General features: G+C 42.9%; 1 protein-coding gene across 1 annotated transcript in view; it reads left to right on the top strand.

Moving 5' to 3' along the window:
- The window catches only part of LOC135547838 (seizure protein 6-like), a 44,661-nt gene that overhangs the window by 2,304 nt on the left and 19,607 nt on the right, over positions 1–22,750 (top strand). Inside the window, exons 3-8 of the mRNA XM_064977065.1 lie at positions 2,938–3,106; positions 7,317–7,483; positions 7,682–7,876; positions 8,803–8,941; positions 20,825–21,021; positions 22,431–22,625. Of these exons, the coding sequence (XP_064833137.1) occupies positions 2,938–3,106; positions 7,317–7,483; positions 7,682–7,876; positions 8,803–8,941; positions 20,825–21,021; positions 22,431–22,625 (1,062 nt within the window). The remainder of the gene's footprint in view (positions 1–2,937; positions 3,107–7,316; positions 7,484–7,681; positions 7,877–8,802; positions 8,942–20,824; positions 21,022–22,430; positions 22,626–22,750) is intronic.

Raw genomic sequence — 22,750 nt, 5'->3', positions numbered from 1 at the left:
ATTTTGTATTTGTCTAATTCTAGACATACAGTCACATAGCATTATTTAAATATTCCCCATGTACTGTTAATGGGGTGCTAACATAGAGAAGTTAAGAATGTAAGCTCTCTCCACAGCTAAGTTTAAACGTTGATATTTTTGGATAGCTCATATGGTTGGTACATTATCAAGGATGGTGGTCACATGTGTCTGCAAGCAGAGGATCAGTAGTTCCAGTCCGGGTTGGGGACAGAGACTGTGACAATATACTGTTAGCGGCACAGTCACGGTTTCACTGGTGCCGTGACCCGGATCTACAGTTGTGCTCAGCTCAACACTATGGTCGTTGTGGAATAAGTTTTATGGGTGAATGTAGCACATGGGGATGTGTGAAACGTGCGCCACCTAATTGCTAACTTTTCGGTGGCGCCAACTGATAAGGCGTTTTGGGAGGGCGGTCACGTGTGCTATGAAAGCAGAAGTCCTGGGTGTGAGCTTCGGTGTGAGCTGAATCAGGAGGAAGTGGTACACAAGTTCTACACCTGCATTGCTTGCTGTTTGGGGTTTTAGGCTGGGTTTCTGTACAGCACTTTGAGATATCAGCTGATGTACGAAGGGCTATATAAATACATTTGATTTGATTTGGTACTTGCTAAAAGAAGCATGACATCTGTTATACTAACATGGCTGCCATAGAATTTTGAAGTGTCATGTAAATGCATCATAATGCCCATTCTAGTCATTCGTGTATTACACTAATATGATTGCCATAGAATGTTGTAGGGCAGTGGTATTCAAAAAGCAGGGACCCCATTTTCTTAATAATCACATCAACAAATAACCTTCAATTCAATACATTTACTCAATAAAAAAATTACTTTTCAAATGTCTAATCTTTCTCAAAAGCGTTTTGTGTTTTGAAAAGAGTTGGGTTAAATGCGGAAGACACATTTCAGTTGAATACATTCAGTTGGACAATTTACTAGGTATCCCCTTTTCTATAAAATAATCTGTACTCTACATTTTTTGTTCAAAATTATTTTGTTTTTGTGTTTTGGTTTATATGCCAACCCCACTGTTACCCCGACTTTGAATACCACTTTGTGTAGGGTCATGTAAATGCATCATAATGCAGAAACCTCAATGGCCCAACTCTTTAAATGCATGGCTCTGATTTAAACCAACCCTGAGACAAATGCTGAATTGCGATTGGACAATATCAGGCGCATGAGCAAAATCTGGACATTCCAAGGATCCCACCTAAAACAAAAATGTACTGTTGTAGCCAGACATTGAAGGGTGGGGTTATACTTCCTGCTGTGTGGTCAAATTGGGGTGGCAGCGTAGCCTAGTGGTTAGAGCGTTGGACTAGTAACCAGAAGGTTACAAGTTCAAACCCCCAAACCCCCAAGCTGACAAGGTACAAATCTGTCATTCTACCCTTGAACAGACAGTTAACCCACTGTTCCTAGGCTGTCATTGAAAATAAGAATTTGTTCTTAACTGACTTGCCTGGGTAAATAAAGGTTAAAAAATAATTGCTTTCAGGAATGATTGAGGCCTATAGTTTATGTTGTTAGTCTTCTGACTTATGTTGCTCTTCGTCCTTTTTATAATTTGTAAATCTTGTAAGTGGGCCTAATTAAGGCATCTATTTATATCCACTTTCAAATAATAGCACTCAGCACGACGGCCTACCTCACAACATGTAACGCCCATGCCTCCCTGTATAGTAATGATACAAGCTACTTCCCACTGGGCACAGACGTAAGTTCAACATCTAGATTTGATTTACATTTGGTGAAGTTGTAAACTAATATGAATTCAACATGAAATCCCCCCAAAATACACCATGTCATTGGATTTAGGTTAAAAGTTGGGTGAAAAATGATTAAAATCTTTTACGTTGATTACTTTTCGCAATAAATTTTCCACTCTGATTCAGCATCATCACATATATTTTTATTTGTTGAAATTACATTGACTCAAACAGTTTTTGCCCAGTGAGTAAGGCCTAAGGTGAGCTTTTACAACATGTCAGTCTCACATCCTCATTTAGGCCCAAAGTTGATTGGTTGTGCTGAGAGGCCTGGTCTGTGAGTGTCTGATTACCAGTATGGGGAGAGGGAGCAGTGCTATTGAGACGAGACCGGGCTAAACCAGCCCATTTGGACCTGGCTACACTACACTAATTAGTAGTAATATATCCCATTTAGCAGTAGTGGGCTGCATGACTATCCTTCACCTGCTCTAAATTAGCATCGTCTTTTCTGCCAGCCTCACTCTCACTCCCTACAGCTGTTCTGCACTGATACTGTTCTGCTGCGCTGCTCTCCTCATCACACACAGATACAGTCAGTCAGTCAGCCAGTCCCATAGAGATAGATAGAGAGCTATAGTGGCCAAGACCCCATTTTAGCATGGGCAGCACCATTGAGGACTTTCACGATTTTGAAGTAGTCAACTGGGTGGGACTTCCTATGGGTAAAGGAAGGATCACATAATTCCATCCAGGTCATCAGCCAATTAATTATATTCATGAGCAAACATTCCATACCTGCAGGTGGCAGTAGATCGACAACTTTGGCTTTATATCTGTTCAAACAACACACTCCAGGTGGCAGTATGCACCAAAATAGTAGAAGAAGAAAATTGACTACTTCAGAATGTCGATGGCCTCAGTTGCATTGCCCATGATCTCACAGACGCCATAATGTGACAGATACAATGTTGGTCCTTTAACAATCTCTATGGTCAGCACAGGGATGGAAATGTTCTTCCTCCAAACCCCATGTACTGTGGTATTACTCAGCAAAGAGAGAGAGTAGAAAACAAATATTGTTTTTGAAATTAAGGGACATTTAAGAGGTTTTATGTCTCTCTTTTTCTCTCTGAGTTTTACCCTTCCCTCCTCTGTCGATCTCATTCTCGCTCTTATCCAATCCATTTTCAATGCAGCTTCCTGTGGTGGGATGATCAAAAATGCCACGTTGGGCCGTATTGTCTCTCCTGGTTTCCCTGGCAACTACAGCAACAACTTGACGTGCCATTGGGTCCTGGAGGCTCCCGAAGGCCACCGGCTTCATGTTCACTTTGAGAAAGTGGCTTTGGCTGAGGATGATGACAGGTAGAGTACACAGACAGCAGGATAGAAGCAGAGAGAGAGAGAGAGTGTGTGTGTGTGTGTGTGTGTGTGTGTGTGTGTGTGTGTATATATATATATATATATATATATATATATATATATTTATATTTATATATATATATATATATATATATATATATATATATATTTATTTTTACAGGGACAGTGCACATTAATCAACGTTTCAGTAAAAGTGCCAGTTTAGCCAGTCGGCAAATTTTCAACTGCAGTTCCTGGACAGGTTATTAAAAACAATTACAATAAAAATACAGGAAAACAATGAGCGGTGAGTACATGCAGAACAACATAGCACAAGCAACACGTAGCATACAGACAGAGCAACATAACATAAAGAGCAACAAAACAAAATATTTAAAAGCAACTAGTGTTTCCACACTTCACAAGCTTCAGACAACAGACATCATGGAGAGCTGCAATACACAGCTAGGGATTATGTTCACAAGTCTGATTGGCCTTTAGCCATGTCTTTATGTTTTTTGTGAAGGTGCGATAGGTGGTGCAGTTATGTGTGTCTGATGGCTGTGTGTTCCAGACATGGGAAGCTCTCACAGAGAAAGCAGATTGACGAAAGCTGCTTTTTCTTAAGGGAACTATATAGTTACCTCTCATGAGTTAGGCAGTATGTTAAGAGGGGGAGTATCATAGATTTGAAGTACAGTTTTACTACCTCTGTAGTCAAACAATTTTGTATGAATTGGAAATTAGCTAGGTTGAATTTGGTTATTTGAGTTACCTTTTTCACCTGCTTTTAAAAGAGAGGTTGGAATCAAATATGATGCCATCTGGCGTCAGTAGCATCATGCTTCTCCCCTGACACATAGACATCAAGGATCTTCTCCCCTACACATAGACATCTGGCTCAGTAGCATCAGATACCACCTGGAGCTTCTCCCCTGACACATAGACATCTGGCTCAGTAGCATCAGATACCACCTGGATCTTCTCCCCACATAGACATCTGGCTCAGTAGCATCAGATACCATCTTCTCCCCTGACACATAGACATCTGGCTCAGTAGCATCAGATACCACCTGGAGCTTCTCCCCTGACACATAGACATCTGGCTCAGTAGCATCAGATACCACCTGGATCTTCTCCCCACATAGACACTGGCTCATAGACATCTGGCTCTCCCCTGAGACATCTGGCTCAGCATCAGATACCACCTGGATCTTCTCCCCTGACACATAGACATCTGGCTCAGTAGCATCAGATACCACCTGGAGCTTCTCCCCTGACACATAGACATCTGGCTCAGTAGCATCAGATACCACCTGGACACATAGACATCTTCTCCCCACCTGACACACATAGACATCTGGCTCAGTAGCATCAGGTACCACCTGGATCTTCTCCCCTGACACATAGACATCTGGGTCATCAGTACCACCTGCATCTGGCTCAGATAGATACCACCTGGATCTTCTCCCCTGACACATAGACATCTGGCTCCACCTGGATCTTCTCCCCTGACACATAGACATCTGGCTCAGTAGCATCAGATACCACCTGGATCTTCTCCCCTGACACATAGACATCTGGCTCAGTAGCATCAGATACCACCTGGATCTTCTCCCCTGACACATAGACATCTGGCTCAGTAGCATCAGGTACCACCTGGATCTTCTCCCCTGACACATAGACATCTGGCTCAGTAGCATCAGATACCACCTGGAATTTCTCCCCAGACACATAGACATCTGGCTCAGTAGCATCAGTTGCTCTCTTTGTGAAGAACATGCAGACGTTTTGTTTTTCACATTGAGATGCAAACACGAGTCACTGAGACACTTTGTAACCTGGACCATTACAGTAGTGAGTTCCTGTGCAGCTTGTTGTTTGCTCTTTGCATTCACATATATCACTATATCATCTGCATACATTTGAACTTCAGACCCAGTACAAACAGAAGGCAGATCATTAATGTACAGGCTGAACAGGAGGGGCCCCAATGGGTGACAGCTCATTGCTCACTCTGACATGCTGGGAACTGCCTTCAAGGTATGATTTCATCCATCTCAAGGCATCGGGGAAAAGTGTGTGTGTGTGGGGGGCGTATTCAAATGGTGGGATGCTTTCATTTGTTGCTAATTAGTTGCCAGTTGGACTAGATGCAGTGCCTTGCAAAAGTATTCACCCCACTTGGCATTTTTCCTATTTCGTTGCCTTACAACCTGGAATTAAAATATATTTTGGGGAGATTTGTATAATTTTATTTACACAACATGCCTAACACTTTGAAGATGCAAAATATTTTTTTTTTGTAAAACAAACAAGAAATAAGACAAAACTTTAGCGTGCATAGCTATTCACCCCCCAATGTCAATACTGTGTAGAGACACCTTTTGCAGCAATTACAGCTGCAAGTCTCTTTGGGGTATGTCTCTATAAGCTTGGCACATCTAGCCACTGGGATTTTTGCCCAGTGGGTTCCACTGGTGTACAGCAATCTTTAAGTCATAACACAGATTCTCAATTGGATTGAGGTCTGGGCTTTGACTAGGCTATTCCAAGACATTTAAATGTTTACCCTTAAACCACTTGTGTGTTGCTATAGCAGTATGTTTAGGGTCATTGTTGGGCTGGAAGATGAAGCTCCGTCCCAGTCTCAGACTGAAACTCCCTGTATTTAGCGCCATTCATTATTCCTTCAATTCGGACCAGTTTCCCAGTCCCTGCCGATGAAAAACATCCCCACAGCATGATGCTGCCACCACCATTCTTCACTGTGGGGATGGTGTTCTCTGGGTGTTGCGAGGTGCTTGGTTTGTGCTAGACATTGTGATTTTCCTTGATGGCCCAAAAGCTCTATTTTAGTCTCATCTGACCAGAGTACCTTCTTCCAAATGTTTGTGGAGTCTTCCACATGCCTTTTGGCGAACACCAACCATGCTTGCTTATTTTTTTCTTTAAGCAATTGCTTTTTTCTGGCCACTCTTCTGTAAAGCCCAGCTCTGTGGAGTGCACAGCTTAAAGTGGTCCTATGGACAGATACTCCAATCTCCGCTGTGGAGCTTTGCAGCTCATTCGGGGTTATCTTTGGTCTCATTGTTGCCTTTTTGATTAATACCCTCCGTGCCTAGTCCGTGAGTTTTGGTGGGCAACCCTATCTTGGCAGTTTAGTTTTGGTGCCATATTCTTTCATTTTTTTTATAATGGATTTAATGGTGGTCAATGGGATGTTCAAAGTTTCTGATATTTTTATAACCCAACCCTGATCTGTACTTCTCCACAACTTAGTCCCTGACCTGTTTGGAGAGCTCCTTGGTCTTCATGGTGCTGCTTGCTTGATGGTGCCCCTTGCTTAGTGGTGTTGCAGACTCTGGGGCCTTTCAGAGCAGGTGTATATATACGGAGATCATGTGACAGATCATGTGACACTTAGATTGCACACAGGTGGACTTTACTTAATTAATTATGTGACTTCTGAAGGTAATTGGTTGCACCAGATCTTATTTAGGGGCTTCATAGCAAAGGGGGTGAATACATGCACCACTTTTCAGTTTTTTTTTATTATAATTTTTTTAAACAAGTTATTTTTTTCCGTTTCACTTCACCAATTTGGACTATTTTGTGTATGTCCATTACATGAAATCCAAATGAAATTCCATTTAAATTGCAGGTTGTAATGCAACAAAATAGGAAAAACGCCAAGCGGGGTGAATACTTTTGCAAGGCACTGTATGACAGGTTTTACATCCGGTTGTCAGAACGCGATACAACACTGGATAACAACGCCCAACTTTACTCCATATATTGCTCAAGGACATGTTTGCTTAGGCTAGGCGACTAAATCCCATATGTGAGTGACTTGGATGGAATTGATACGGCTTTATGTCATTTCAAATCATTAACTGTATTCCCTCATGCAAATTAATTGAGGGACTACACAGGCCAGTCAGACGCGGGGAGCCGAGATTTAATTACATTTTTGTACCATAACTACTGTCTCAAGGCTATGTAACAAATGGACATTTAATGAAGCCACTGGCTGCTGAGTTGATGAGAATGTTATCACAGGTTTATTACAGCCAATGATGAAACACTGAGCGCCACTTCAGAACCACTCACCACTACCTTTTGATGTTTCTCTTAGTCCTCAATGACAAATCAATGTTTCCCATTTTCCCTTCACCCTTCTTATTATGCAATGTTTTTGACTGTTTTTTAGACTCCTAATAAAGAATGGGAACAACATTGACTCGCCTCTGGTGTATGACTCCTATGAGGTGGAGTACCTACCCAATGAGGGCGTGGTGAGCACAGGACGTCACCTCTTTGTAGAGTTCACCACAGACGGGACTGTCACCTCCACAGGAGCAGCCATCAGATATGAAGGTACTGATGCATTGTGTGTGAGTGTGACTCGTATGTGTGTGTGTGTTGACTACATTAACTTAATAGAATTATACTAGAAAACATGCTTCAAAGAATCAACACTGATATGTCTTTACCTTTTCCTAAGGAAGGTCAAATTGAGGATTGATGTTGACTTAATATAACAAAGAATCCACCTGTGGGATTTGTATCCCACAGCTTTTGCGAAGGGCACATGCTATGGGCCCTTTGTTAAATATGGCAACTTCACTAGCAGTAACACAGCTTGCGGTGTGGGTGCGGTGGTGGAGTTTGCCTGTGACCCGGGCTACACTCTGGAGCAGGGCTCAGTCATCATCGAGTGTGTGGATGCAGAAAACCCCCAGTGGAATGAGACAGAGCCAGCCTGCAGGGGTGAGTCCTCATTCCATTAAAAACCCAGTCCACAGGATTTCATCAGCTCAAGTTTGGCTAATTCTCTATCAGCAAATTGAGTACAATCTAGGAACCCCAGCCACAATAAAGCCAGCTACCCCAGTCTCCCAAGACCTGAGTTAGGAGCCAGTGCACAGCTTTAGAAGCCAAAGCCCAGTTTTATTCATTCTCTCCCTGCTTATCTCTCTTTCACCATCCCTCTCTCTCTCTCTCTCTCTCTCTCTCTCTCTCTCTCTCTCTCTCTCTCTCTCTCAGCAACTGGAGTACGATCTAGGAACCCCAGCCACAATAAAGACCTAGGGATACCCCTCTCTCCCCCACAGACACGCACACTGACCTCTAACCCTTGTTTTATCCACTTTTCTCCTACGCTGTCCCACACCACACTACCCATGATCTTACAGCTCTTCGGCAAAGGTAGAAATGAAAGGATTTCAAGGATGAAAAATGAAAGGATTTCATTTCTGCTGTTCAGGGCCAGAGAACTATATTTTTCAGCATTAGCAGTTTGTAACAGTTCTAGACCAACACTCTTAGGCTCCCTCAAGGAGCATGGAAAGTCATTATGAATGGTATTCTGTTCAGCAGTGATAATCTTTCATGACAGTCTTTTCTTTACCCCTGTGAATTCACATGGCCTTTAAAAGATGTTCCACAGTCAACAGACCAACATCAAAACCAGATATTATTAAAATATCATCAGCTCAGCTGGCACTGACAGTTAAGATTTTCAATCACTGATCACTTGTTTTTCCTATTTGAAGATGGCTATAGCGTGAGTACTGGGCGTACACTGTGTCCGTTTGTATGTAGGTGTTTTTCTTTTTTACTTTTTGGGAGTGTTGGCCATGTATTCATGTGTTTCTCAGTGTTTGGACCTGACTGTGCTTATGTGTGTGTCCCAGCTGTGTGTAGTGGTGAGATCACAGACTCAGCCGGTGTGGTTCTCTCTCCAAACTGGCCCGAGACCTACGACAAGGGCCAGGACTGCATCTGGGGCATCCACGTGGAAGAGGACAAGAGGATCATGCTAGACATCCAAGTGTAAGTGCCAGCTCTCCGCTTCAATGGCAGCAGAGGTCACACTGAAGTTCAAATCAATCTCATATCATTTAGGGTCACAGCCTGCTTTTCTTCTTCATTAACATTTTAAAGAGTAGATAGATCTATTTCAGGTTGTGCTGCACAGGGTAAGAGACATTTTCACTACATACACAAACACTCACATACCCTTGCACATACACACTCTCAAACAGAGGCAAAAGAATACTGCAAGTTCAGGAGGCAAAATCTCTGAATGTGGAACTATCCTAAAGGGAAAGCATTGCTACTGATGTTGTAGTCAGAAATTAAATCTATGTTTTCATCCAGTCCATTGAATATTCAGCACAGCTTCCAGCACACTCTCTGACCAGATTAGCCAGTAAGCCTCCATGCTCTCCCTTTCCCTGGTGTGTGTCTCATAGTTGGCTTTCAGAATATGCTCTGGCAGTGAGACCACTCCGAGCCACTTATCCAGCTCTCTCAACAACGTTAATTCACCACTTAAACACACACAAACCCTCCTGCAGCACTTTCAGTAGGCCTCGGCCCCTCCAATAGTTTTTTTGGTACTCTGCTGATCCTCTGCTGTCTCTTCAGAGCACTCTGCCAAGAGAATGGACCAGTTTAGTTGGACATGATCAGAGAGCCTGCATGATTCCCTTATCTTCCTGAGTGAAGTCTCTTCAAAGTTTCACACTGTGTGTGTGTGTGCATATATGATGTTTACTCTTTGGCAGTCAAACAAGTTCATATGGGTTTCATACGCTGGCTGCATGCTGTCCACAGAGAATATAGCAGCTTAACTCCCATGAGATTGTATAAGGTACATGTTTCTTCTCATCATATGTGAATCATGTTTTTGCCTGAGGCAGTAGCACAGGAGCATTGAAAGGTCTATAAGGCACTGCACCTCAGTGATAGAGACGTCACTACAGACCCTGGTTCGATTCCAGGCTCTATCACAACCGACCGTGACTGGGAGTCCCATTGGCCCAGCGTCACTAGGGTTTGGCCGGGGTAGGCCGTCATTATAAATAAGAATTTGTTCCTTTTTTTAATTACATTTTTTATTTCACCTTTTATTTAACCAGGTAGGCTAGTTGAGAACAAGTTCTCATTTACAACTGCGACCTGGCCAAGATAAAGCAAAGCAGTTCGACACATACAACCACACAGAGTTACACATGGAATGAACAAAACATACAGTCAATAATACAGTATAAACAAGTCGATATACGATGTGAGCAAATGAGGTGAGATAAGGGAGGTAAAGGCAAAAACTGGCTTGCCTAGTTAAATAAAGGTTAAATAAATAAAAAATACTACAGTTTACTATAGAATGCACCAGTTTACAATAGAATAACACAGTACTTACTATAGAATTCTGTAGTAAACTGTAGTAGAATACTATACTACACACAATTACATCTCTCGATCATGTGTATTTTGCATACGCTAGAATACTACTACAGTATTATCAACAACAAAAACTGTAGTAAATGCTACAGAAATGTCCGCAAAAACAAGATTTAAAAAAACTCCAGTATCTCATTTGCATTTATCCTGCCCATTCCCCTCCCCCATATAACAATTTGTGCCACACATATGTGAGAAACCTACATGCAAAGTATACATTATAAATTGTGTTTCCTACAGGTTATTGAATCAAATCAAATCAAATGTATTTATATAGCCCTTCGTACATCAGCTGAAATCTCAAAGTGCTGTACAGAAACCAAGCCTAAAACCCCAAACAGCAAGCAATGCAGGTGTAGAAGCACGGTGGTTAGGAAAATCTCCCTAGAAAGGCCAAAACCTAGGAAGAAACCTAGAGAGGAACCAGGCTATGTGGGGTGGCCAGTCCTCTTCTGGCTGTGCCGGGTAGAGATTATAACAGAACATGGCCCAGATGTTCAAATGTTGATAAATGACCAGCATGGTCGAATAATAATAAGGCAGAACAGTTGAAACTGGAGCAGCAGCACGGCCAGGTGGACTGGGGACAGGAAGGAGTCATCATGTCAAGTAGTCCTGGGGCATGGTCCTAGGGCTCAGGTCCTCCGAGAGAGAGAAAGAAAGAGAATTAGAGAGAGCTTATGTGGGGTGGCCAGTCCTCTTCCAGCTGTGCCGGGTGGAGATTATAACAGAACATGGCCAAAATGTTCAAATGTTCATAAATTACCAGCATGGTCGAATAATAATAAGGCACAACAGTTGAAACTGGAGCAGCAGTTTTGCCACCCACTTTGCCAAAGCACAGCCCCCACACCACAAGAGGGATATCTTCAACCACCAACTTACCATCCTGAGACAAAGCTGAGTATAGCCCACAAAGATCTCCGCCACGGCACAACCCAAGGGGGGGCGCCAACCCAGACAGGATGACCACAGCAGTGAATCAACCCATTCAGGTGACGCACCCCTTCCAGGGACGGCACGAGAGAGCCCCAGTAAGCCAGTGACTCAGCCCCTGTAATAGGGTTAGAGGCAGAGAATCCCAGTGGAAAGAGGGGAACCGGCCAGGCAGAGACCGCAAGGGCGGTTCGTTGCTCCAGAGCCTTTCCGTTCACCTTCCCACTCCTGGGCCAGACTACACTCAATCATATGACCCACTGAAGAGATGAGTCTTCAGTAAAGACTTAAAGGTTGAGACCGAGTTTGCGTCTCTGACATGGGTAGGCAGACCGTTCCATAAAAATTGAGCTCTATGGGAGAAAGCCCTGCCTCCAGCTGTTTGCTTAGAAATTCTAGGGACAATTAGGAGGCCTGCGTCTTGTGACCGTAGCGTACGTGTAGGTATGTACGGCAGGACCAAATCACAGAGATAGGTAGGAGCAAGCCCATGTAATGCCTTGCAGGTTAGCAGTAAAACCTTGAAATCAGCCCTTGCTTTGACAGGAAGCCAGTGTAGGGAGGCTAGCACTGGAGTAATATGATCAAATTGTTTGGTTCTCGTCAGGATTCTAGCAGCCGTATTTAGCACTAACTGAAGTTTATTTAGTGCTTTATCCGGGTAGCCGGAAAGTAGAGCATTGCAGTAGTCTAACCTAGAAGTGACAAAAGCATGGATTCATTTTTCTGCATCATTTTTGGACAGAAAGTTTCTGATTTTTGCAATGTTACGTAGATGGGAAAAAAGCTGTCCTTGAAATGGTCTTGATATGTTCTTCAAAAGAGAGATCAGGGTCCAGAGTAACGCCGAGGTCCTTCACAGTTTTATTTGAGACGACTGTACAACCATTAAGATTAATTGTCAGATTCAACAGAAGATCTCTTTGTTTCTTGGGACCTAGAACAAGCATCTCTGTTTTGTCCGAGTTTAAAAGTAGAAAGTTTGCAGCCATCCACTTCCTTATGTCTGAAACACATGCTTCTAGCAAGGGCAATGCTTCTAGCACAGGTTATGGAGAATGTTCACTTTTAGCATTTCCCTATTAGGTACTAAAAAAGATACTAAAACAAAAACACTTTAGTAAATACCACAGTAATGTCCCTAAAAACATTACAGTAAATATGACAGTATACTACAGTCTGCAAAAGACTACAGTAAATGCTGCATTATACTACATTCTGCAAAACACTACAGTAAATACTGCAATATTCTACAGTCTGCAAAAACACTACAGCAATGTGTACAGTATACTACCGTAAATACTACGGTATTCACTCTAGTGTTTTGTAGACTTCAGTCCTCAAAAGTCCTCTAAAAACACTACAGAGAATACTATAGTATTCAATTTCCTACCATAGTATACACTATCACGCGGGAACATTAAGCATGCAGGAATACTACATCAAATATTTGTATAACTAAACCAAGATAGACCAGAGCCTGTCGTTTCCAATAGGACCAAATTAGTCATAGTGGGCAGAACAAGCAAGGAGGTGGGCAGAGCAAAGCCCCAGCTAGCCAGATCCTATTGGCCCCTTCTAGCATCATCTGCATATTTCCATGAGGGTACGCCTACTCAATTTGCCTTTGCACTCCTTCTAAACAACGCAATTTTTTAAAACTTTGGCAAAGGGTAAAGTCAACAAAACTTAGTCCACTCTGTCCATAACATATTTTATTTTTGGAAACAGAAAACTGTTTTGCAATCAAATGTTTCATCGGTGACAAAATTTGCAGAATCAATCTTCTCACACTGCCGGCCACTGGGCTTCCTCTCACTACCATTGATTGAGGGGCTGCTGCAGTGTCTGCTTGCCTGCTGTCAGTACATTAGTCATGCAGACATAGTCATTTGCTGTCATGATTAATATCTGCTCATTTGTTATCATCTGCCAATCCATTGTTCCATCATTATGTTATTTCATTAGGGTAGTAGATGTCACTGCCAATACTGGCTGATTTAAACTGTTGACGTAATAAAGTCTGAGATGCCACGACATGTAGGCTGGCAGACAAACACCCTCATCTGCTACTTTTCATCAGCATGTACAATGCTTTTATTCTTATATAGTGAGTGAAAATTGTCTTGAAAGTTGTTTAAAATTAGTGAAAAGAGCACTGGTCCTTTAAGTTTCCTCACAGCTCAGCAGCCACTGCATCAAGGAGACAGATAGAGAGACAGAGAGATAGAGAGACTGATAGAGAGGAGAAACAGATGGAAGGGACCTTGGCCTCCTCCTCACATGGTCAGTCTTACCCAGCATTCTTCCTGCTGGGCAGAGTGAAGCTCACACCGCAGAGGGCCCCCCCCCCCAACCCGAAACCGCTAACTTCCTACAATTCTACACATGGGGCAAATAGAAAAATAGCTAATCTCATGCTATTCTACACATTTTGCCATGAGACTTAGAGAAAAGTTTGCTGTTTTAAAGCGATTTTCTTGTGTTTGTACACGTATTGCCATGGGGCAGAGAGAAAAATGTGCAAAGATCCTATTGAATTACTAGAGGGGAGATGCCATAAACCCTCCAAGTTCCAGAATGGGGTAAAAATGGCAGCCATATTGGTCAGGGAGAAATCCATACCATCTAATTGGAATAAATGGCAGTAGAAACATAATCCTGAATTTACTTACTTAGGAGAATAAAACAAAGGCATGTGATACATCAGTAATGATGTAATACAATTATTGTCAACCTAAAATATTGTCATATAATCATGAATACAGTTTATATGGGTTTTATACACATTTTCTGTATAAATTGCATCTAAAATATATGTAAAGAGATTGTAAAAGAAAAAGCTGACTGTGCCATTATATGATACAATATCAGTAATTGTTGCATTTACAACTTGTCTAAGTCCTATCATCTACTGATTTCAGCCAGTATAGTATGGCTGTGGATTGACTGCATTGTTTCAATGGAATGTTGGAATATTGGCAGTTAATTTGAAAAATGTATGGAACCATTCCTCTAAAACTTTCGAGGTAGCTACCTAACAAACATATACATATCACAGCACTGGAAAACCATGGCTGACCAACTCCCTGACCAAAATGGCTGACCTTTCTCATCATACTCTCTGATTTGTCCACTGGCATATGGATCATTATAATCAAATCAAATCAAATGTATTTATATAGCCCTTCGTACATCAGCTGATATCTCAGAGTGCTGTACAGAAACCCAGCCTAAAACCCCAAACAGCAAGCAATGCAGGTGTAGAAGCACGGTGGCTAGGAAAAACTCCCTAGAAAGGCCAAAACCTAGGAAAAAAACTAGAGAGGAAACAGGCTATGTGGGGTGGCCAGTCCTCTTCTGGCTGTGCCGGGTGGAGATTATAACAGAACATGGTCAAGATGTTCAAATGTTCATAAATGACCAGCATGGTCGAATAATAATAAGGCAGAACAGTTGAAACTGGAGTAGCAGCACGGCCAGGTGGACTGGGGACAGCAAGGAGTCATCATGTCAGGTAGTCCTGAGGCATGGTCCTATGGCTCAGGTCCTCCGAGAGAAAGAAAGACAGAGAGAAAGACAGAATTAATGAGAGCACACTTAATTTCACACAGGACACCGAATAGGACAGGAGAAGTACTCCAGATATAACAAACTGACCCTAGCCCCCCGACACATAAACTACTGCAGCATAAATACTGGAGGCTGAGACAGGAGGGGTCAGGAGACACTGTGGCCCCATCCGAGGACACCCCCGGACAGGGCCAAACAGGAAGGATAGAACCCCACCCACTTTGCCAAAGCACAGCCCCCACACCACAAGAGGGATATCTTCAACCACCAACTTACCATCATGAGACAAGGCCGAGTATAGCCCACAAAGATCTCCGCCACGGCACATCAAATGAGAGCCACAGATGGAAGGGAATGATAGCGGCAAATGGTGTGCCAGTGACACACACGTCCCTAATCATACACATTTGACATTTTAGTAATTTAGCAGGAGCTCTTATCCAGAGCGACTTACATTCATCAGAGTGCATTCATCTTAAGATAAGTGGGACAACCACATATCACAGTCATAGTAAGTACATTGTTCCTCAATAATGTAGATATGAGCAAAATCAGAGCTAGTAAGGGGGGAAAATAAAGCCAAGTGGGGTTTATTTGATGGGCTTGGGGTTTAAATAAAATTTCAGATACTTTGGTTAGGGGTCATGTTGCTCGAGAGCATCTCAATCAGTACAATAGCAACTGATGCATCTGAAAGCATTAGTCTAGCTAAGATACTGTTTATGGCTGACCCTGTAAAAAGAACCCTTTTCACTGCACCTATATGGTATATGTGACAATACAATAACTTATTTTTTATTTTATTTTAGCTTTAAGAAAATTCACTAATTATTTTGTATAAGGCTGTGAAAATCTTTAGAGAGTTTACTGACTGTTCCCTGGTCCTTGAATTTCGGTATCATTCTTAGCCACATAAGCTTCCATTAAATTGATCCTGCTCTACCCAACTCCAGCTAAGCTCCAACCTGGTCAGGCATGTATACATGGCAGAAACCCACTTCTTGCCTGACCCTGCAATACCCCACCGTCACACTGTTGGCCATTTATCTGAAATGAGTCTGCTGGTCTTGTCTTGGGTGGGGAGTCCCCAGTGTGCTCACTGTCCCAGAGCGAGAAAGAGCGTGAGAGAGAGGTGTGTAAGTGAGAGCGGCTACCTGTGTATGTGTGAGTAGCAGGAAGGGAAAGACCTCTGATGGGTGGGAGCGGGTTCATTATAAGGGTGGGCTCACACTTTTCCCTGTTAATGAGAATCTTTTCTCTCCTCTATTATCATTCATCATTGTGCCTGTGCTCGCAATTACTGAGGAACAGTGTGCATAATGAGGACTGATTAATTAATTTAGGCCAAACTAGGAGGGCTGGCTCAGTGCTCATTAAAACAGCACACTTGGGGCCTGGACAGTCGGGCAGCAGCACAGGTGGCAGTCATGCACACCTGCCTGTGACTCACACCGCCGGGTACAGGATGGCATGTCTACGGTAGAGGCCAGGTGAAGATGTAAGTGTCGTTTCACCAATAACAACCTCCATACATACAGCAGCTAGCTACCAGGGTCAATTAAGGAATTTCAGAATTTAATTCAATTCAACCATGAATTGAAAGCAGAATTTGAATTGGGTACACACCATGGAAAGCAGAATTTGAATTGGGTACACACCATGGAAAGCAGAATTTGAATTGTAAACACACCATGGAAAGCAGAATTTGAATTGGAAACACACCATGGAAAGCAGAATTTGAATTGGAAACACACCATGGAAAGCAGAATTTGAATTGGAAACACACCATGGAAAGCAGAATTTGAATTGTAAACACACCATGGAAAGCAGAATTTGAATTGTAAACACACCATGGAAAGCAGAATTTGAATTGGAAACACCCCACGGAAAGCAGAATTTGAATTGAATTTGAATTAAAGGAAATAAAAAATGTAAGCATTTGCCACGTATTACGGCAAAGAATACCGATACCATTCCACATATCCAGATTAAAACTCAAACATGTCACACAGTATTTTATATTTATTTTTTGTCAGGAGACTAGATTGACCCTTCCATTCTATAGCTGGAAAATGTATTTTATTGAATATTTGATAACATATAAGTCATTTTAAACCTACAAACGGATATTAGAATATTTCCATAGTACTGTAATTATTTACAATTATTTTATGGAGAATGAGTCATTAAAATTGTAAAATGTGATCCAAATATTTTACACTGTATTGGTCACTATGTCTAAATAAACCCTCTAGTGGAGGCTCCTGGAATTGCATGTGAATAACTGACTATGATAACTGGCTCATGCAACTGTCAGTGCTATAGGTTATAGTCATCATAAAGAGCTGGATCTAGACTGATGGTGGCCCTCTGTACTTTGGAATTTCTCCTCCCCTCTTCCCTCTCCTCTTCCACTCCAGCTGGCAGGGTGCCTGTACGCAGGGCAGCGTTGTGTGAGTGATGCCCTCGGGGGCACAGGGATTTGGCAGGATTGTCATTAATAAGTCATTTTTCATATGCTCCCTGGCCCAGGCACCAAAGCCCTGGCCTTTAAAAACCAATATTTAACTTTCTAATTAAAAAGAGAACCTCATTCCATTTAATTGTTTAAAAATAACAAAAGTCCAGATAAATCCGGGGTTGAGAGGGAAGAGCTGTGTTTACTTACCATCTCAGAGGTGTTCACTGTGTTTGGAACAGCCAGGGAGGCTCTGTCAGCCATGACTGTTTTTACATTAAATCTAGGAGAGGAATTCAAACAATGGAACGGGTGTTTGGTGGTTCTCTGCTTAGAAAGTGTCCCACCCTCTCAGCCCAGCCCACCAGAGCCAGCATGCCACTGGACCAGGGCAGCACACAGCCTTCCACAGTCTCTCATGACTGGACACATCCACTGAGAGAGCTGCTCCATGGGTCCAGAGATACACTTCTAGAGAATGCCTACATTCATGGCAGCATGCTAGTATTCCAATCCAAGTTAAATTTGAGCTGTCCAACACCTCTGAGATTGAGGTGTAAGTATTTACTTTCTGCTCAGCTTCTGCCTGCCTCAAGCTTTTTTCCTCTCATGGAGACAGGGAAATGAAGATACTACACAATGCTCTTCATTCTGACCAGCTGTTTTTCATGCTTCTATTTCTGCAGAGGAAAACTGCTTTTACAGCAGCTTGATCCCTGAGAAAAATCTCAATCTCAAGTACCTGTACACTTGTGTGAAAGCAACAAAAGTGTGTGTGTGTATGTGTGTGGGGGGAGGTACGGCAACATTTCTGAGGAGGTGCGGCAACAGAGCTTCCCACAGGCTTACTCCACATTTGCCCGAGGCTCATTTGTTGTTATTGACATAGCATCACATCCCATCACTCTGTCGCTGTCCGTCCTCATGAATCTAACTTTGCTTGTGTATCTGACAGGGCAATAAAGGGTCTGTCAGCTTCTGGCCTTTTACATACATAGGCAAATAACACCATAAAGTACTATTTCAAGGTGCATGTGTAACGTTACTGGTCTCCATGATCATTTGGATCAGTGGACTTAAACACTGGCTTAATAAGGCAGCCGATCCATGTCAAACCTGTCGATTCATAACCTCTCATTTCCATGCATCCTACAGGCGTTTGCTGTTGGAGTGCCTCGACCCAGGGTTAAAGTGGTAAAATGGAGATCTAATTTGATTTTGTGCCTGTCCTGCAGACTAGAGGGAGTACTTTGTCAGGCTTCACCTTGTTTGGATCTCTGTCTTTGCCATCCCTGATTTGTATTCTGGAGTTGAAGGCGAGTTAGTTAAGTCCAAATCTGTCCGCAGGCAGACTGGGTTGGCACACGGTGGCCTACCTCCTTGCTAAGATGCCCTGTGGGCATCGCCCCGTTTAATAAGAGCTTAAGCAATGTATTGAAATGGTCTGCCACAATCCATCAACACAGAGACACTCACAGACAGACGTACGTGTGCACACACACACACTGACACACACACACACACAGTAAAGTGTTAGTATTCACCTTACGAGGAGCTATGAAGGAGAGCAGAGGTAGAGATTGTATGTCTTACGCGTGGCCATCCTCAGAAAAGTAAGTGCACTCTCTCATGTAAATTACATTGATTCTGCATCCAGGTATTGTAGCGGATGCAAGAGACGTGTGATTGAAAGGTACAAGAAGATTGCTCTTACCCATGGCTATCTGGAGAATGGAGCCACCCTCCTTTATTGCTCTTAAAGGAAAGATTCACCTATTTTGAATGTTATATTGTTTTTGTGCATCTCTGAGCGATGTTCTATCGTTTCCCGGGTTAATTTCATGTTTTCATGTGTATCTGAGCTATTGTTGTTCAAGCAGGCAGAGCTTTGGCCAGTATGACATAGCATTGTGATAAAGCCACTCTCACTACACTGGAAGTGAATAGGAAGACAGCTTTTAGATCGTGAAGCTGGCCGATGTCGTAACGTGGGAGGTTGTCTTCTCTCGAAGAGCCATTGAGGATATTTTTTTTTCTCCATATTCCTCCCTCAAGAAATGTGTAATTTAACACATAAGAGTCTAAGCACATGTATTTAACCCTCTTATTTTTGTCACGAAACAGTCTAATACTATACACGTTTGCGTTACTTTCAGGACAGGACAATTCCGCCAACAACAGGATGGTCAAATTACAGCTAGGGCATCTGTACAGAGAGATTGCATTGTGGGTTTTGTAGTCGACTTGAGCTGCAACAGATTTCCATAATGATATTCAAATGTTGCTACCAACCTTATAACGACAAAATGAAACATAATGTTCTCATATATTAGTGTTATTTAAATTCTAGGAATGAGTGGTTTTGGGTGGATTTGTCCTTTTTAAGTGATCTCCTACACATGGCTCCTCCGTGGACGGAACAGACATCTGCAAAGCTATTCTGACACCTGCTCCAAGGTGCACACTGAACACTGGAGCTTTCTCTCTCTGCTGAAATCATCTATGGGGGACTAGAGTTTTTCACTGCTTATTTTTCCATTCTTTCTCCTCTTTCTTCTTTGAATAAAGGTCAAGCTTTGCTCTTGCTCCAGAAAGAGAGAGGGCAATGAGTCTAAGTCCTCTGGAAAGGTTAATGAATTCAGAAGTTAGGCCGGGGCAGCTGAGCCCCCAAGTCAAGCTGTGACAGGTTTTATGTGTGTGTCATCATGGAAATATGTTGCAGCAATGATGATGGAAAACAGGGCCTATTCCTGCCATTGATATAATGCCAGTATTTATCTATACAATGACCTGCTCAGATGGAGTCCATCCTCCTTCAGCATTTGGTCTTCTTCCATTGTTTACTCTATTTCCTTCTTATGATGCATTGTATTTGTCTTAGTATGATAAATTGGTTACTCATGTATCTTATTCTCTCAACCATGTGACCCTTTCTAGGACCTCTCCAGTTTGAGGCTCTTTCCCTCTACCTACCATCTATCAATACCACTCAACAGTTAACCAGTGTAGGCATTATTCAGCAATCTCATTTGCCCATGGGGGTAAACTATGCAGATCCCCCTGAGTGAATGGCAATGAGGAATTGTGAGTTCTCATTATACTTTCACTTCGGCAAATACATCTTCCAGTACATATTCATGGGAGAGAGAGAGCTCTGTGGAGAGGAGTCAAACAGAGGCAAATTAATGCTGAATTATTTAGTGTGTATTTCACATCAGATCCATCCAATGTAAACAGAATTTAGATTTCCTATAAAGCTCTGACATTTTCCTGCAAGACGTCTCTCACCCTCCTTGACAGTTCTCTGCAGTTGTATTTTGATAGAAACATGAAGCATGAATTGGTATAATTTTTCAGGAGTCACTTTTTGGAGAAAATTAAGCATTCCTCTGCTGTGATATGTGCTCTGTCACTCTTTCTTTCTTATATATGCAGATATAAATTAGACCCTCATTTTTTCCAATGTGTTAACTGACTCCTGCCTTTCCCTCTCCTTGCAGGCTCAATGTGGGTAAGAATGACCTGTTGACCTTTTACGACGGTGATGACCTAACAGCTAACATCCTGGGTCAGTACAGTGGCACCAGGTCTCGCTTCAAGCTCTACACCTCCATGGCTGATGTCACCATCCAGTTCCAGTCGGACCCTGCTACCAACATCTACGGCTATGGCAACGGCTTCGTGGTCCACTTCTTTGGTGAGACGTGTCTCAGATACTGTTTAGTTGTACCTGCACACGGTTTTCTGAGAAATACTTTAAAGGAAGAGTTATTGGAAGATAAAAGATTTTAAAAAACTATTCTCCTATGGCAAAATTGTCCATACAGTACACAGAATACAGTGTTGTAGTTTTTTTTTTTTACTATCACAGGCAACGAAATTATAATAAAATTCCCTTGGCTAAAAAGAGAGACTCCAAAAAGAGGCTGCTGTTAGCAACCAGTTAGAGAGGTAGATTATTACTAAATAGAAAGTAATACCGCAAAGAGAGAATGGCAGGATACAAGATGAAAAGCCGGGCTTTATCTGCTGTCTTTTCCCTCTGAACGGCCACCGGTGCATAGGATTATGGGACATCAAAAACACAATTATGTGGCGCGCTTTGTCTACATCATCTGTATTTGCTACGTGCTGCACCCCCAGCCTTGTGTGCCATAGTGAAATAAGAAAGGGGCAGAATGGGTAGTGCCAAACCACCCACTGCCCGGCACACAGTGCAGTGTGCAATCACTGCAAATTGATGGCATGCTCTTCACACTCCAGAACCAAATTCACATGCAGAACGCACCACCGGATTCCCTGTGCTCTGCTGCTGGACTCTCATGAATCTGTTTTATTAACCACACTCACCAGTACAGTCAGAGCATTTGGGCTTTACTTGATGTGTATAAATCAACCTGTGTAGATTTCATTAGTCTATATCATTAGAGAAATCAATTTCAATTTAAAGTTCATTTATTTTTCTGATTAATGGATAACCCATGTGCAGATGAGGGACTTTTTTTGTTGTTGAATTTTTACCCCCTTTTTCTCCCCAATTTCATAGTATCCAATTATTAGTTGTTACTATCTTGTCTCACCGCTACAACTCCCGTACGGGCTCGGGAGAGACGAAAGGTCGAAAGTCATGCATCCTCCGAAACACAACCCAACCAAGCCGCACTGCTTCTTAACACAGCCCGCATCCAACCCGGAAGCCAGCCGCACCAATGTGTCGGAGGAAACACCGTGCACCTGGCGACCTTGGTTAGCGTGCACTGCGCCCGGCCCCCTCCACAGGAGTCGCTGGTGCGCGATGAGACAATGATATCCCTCCCTAACCTGGATGATGCTAGGCCAATTGTGCATCGCCCCACGGACCTCCCAGTCGCGGCCGGCTGCGACAGAGCCTGGGCGCGCAAACCCAGAGTCTCTGGTGGCACAGCTAGCGCTGCGATGCAGTGCCCTGGACCACTGTGCCACCTGGGAGGCGATGAGGGACATTTTTGACAAAGATAACATCTCAACATCCCCTGCTCATTCTATCTCTGTCTCTCTCAATATCTCTCCTTCCCCCTCTACCTCCAACTCACTACATCCTGCCCCCGCCTGGCTCACCACCCACAGAGGTCCCAAGGAACGACACATGCTCTGAGCTGCCAGAGATCACTAATGGCTGGAAGAGCACCTCCCACCCAGACTTGATCCATGGGACAGTGGTCACCTACCAGTGTTACCCAGGTTACGAGGTGCAGGGCTCTGAGATCCTCATGTGCCAGTGGGACCTGACGTGGAGTGGAGACGTCCCTAGCTGTGAGAAAGGTAAGCTAGGAAATAACAACCCACTGGCCACACAATTTCATTTCAACATGGACATTTTAGTCATATTTGGTTGAGATGTTGATCAATGGAATTTCAACATTTATTCACCCATCCCAGTGTGTTAT

This window comes from Oncorhynchus masou, chromosome 11, assembly GCF_036934945.1.
Source record: "Oncorhynchus masou masou isolate Uvic2021 chromosome 11, UVic_Omas_1.1, whole genome shotgun sequence".
In the NCBI taxonomy this organism is placed as follows: domain Eukaryota; kingdom Metazoa; phylum Chordata; class Actinopteri; order Salmoniformes; family Salmonidae; genus Oncorhynchus; species Oncorhynchus masou.
This window is presented reverse-complemented; position numbering and strand designations above follow the sequence as displayed.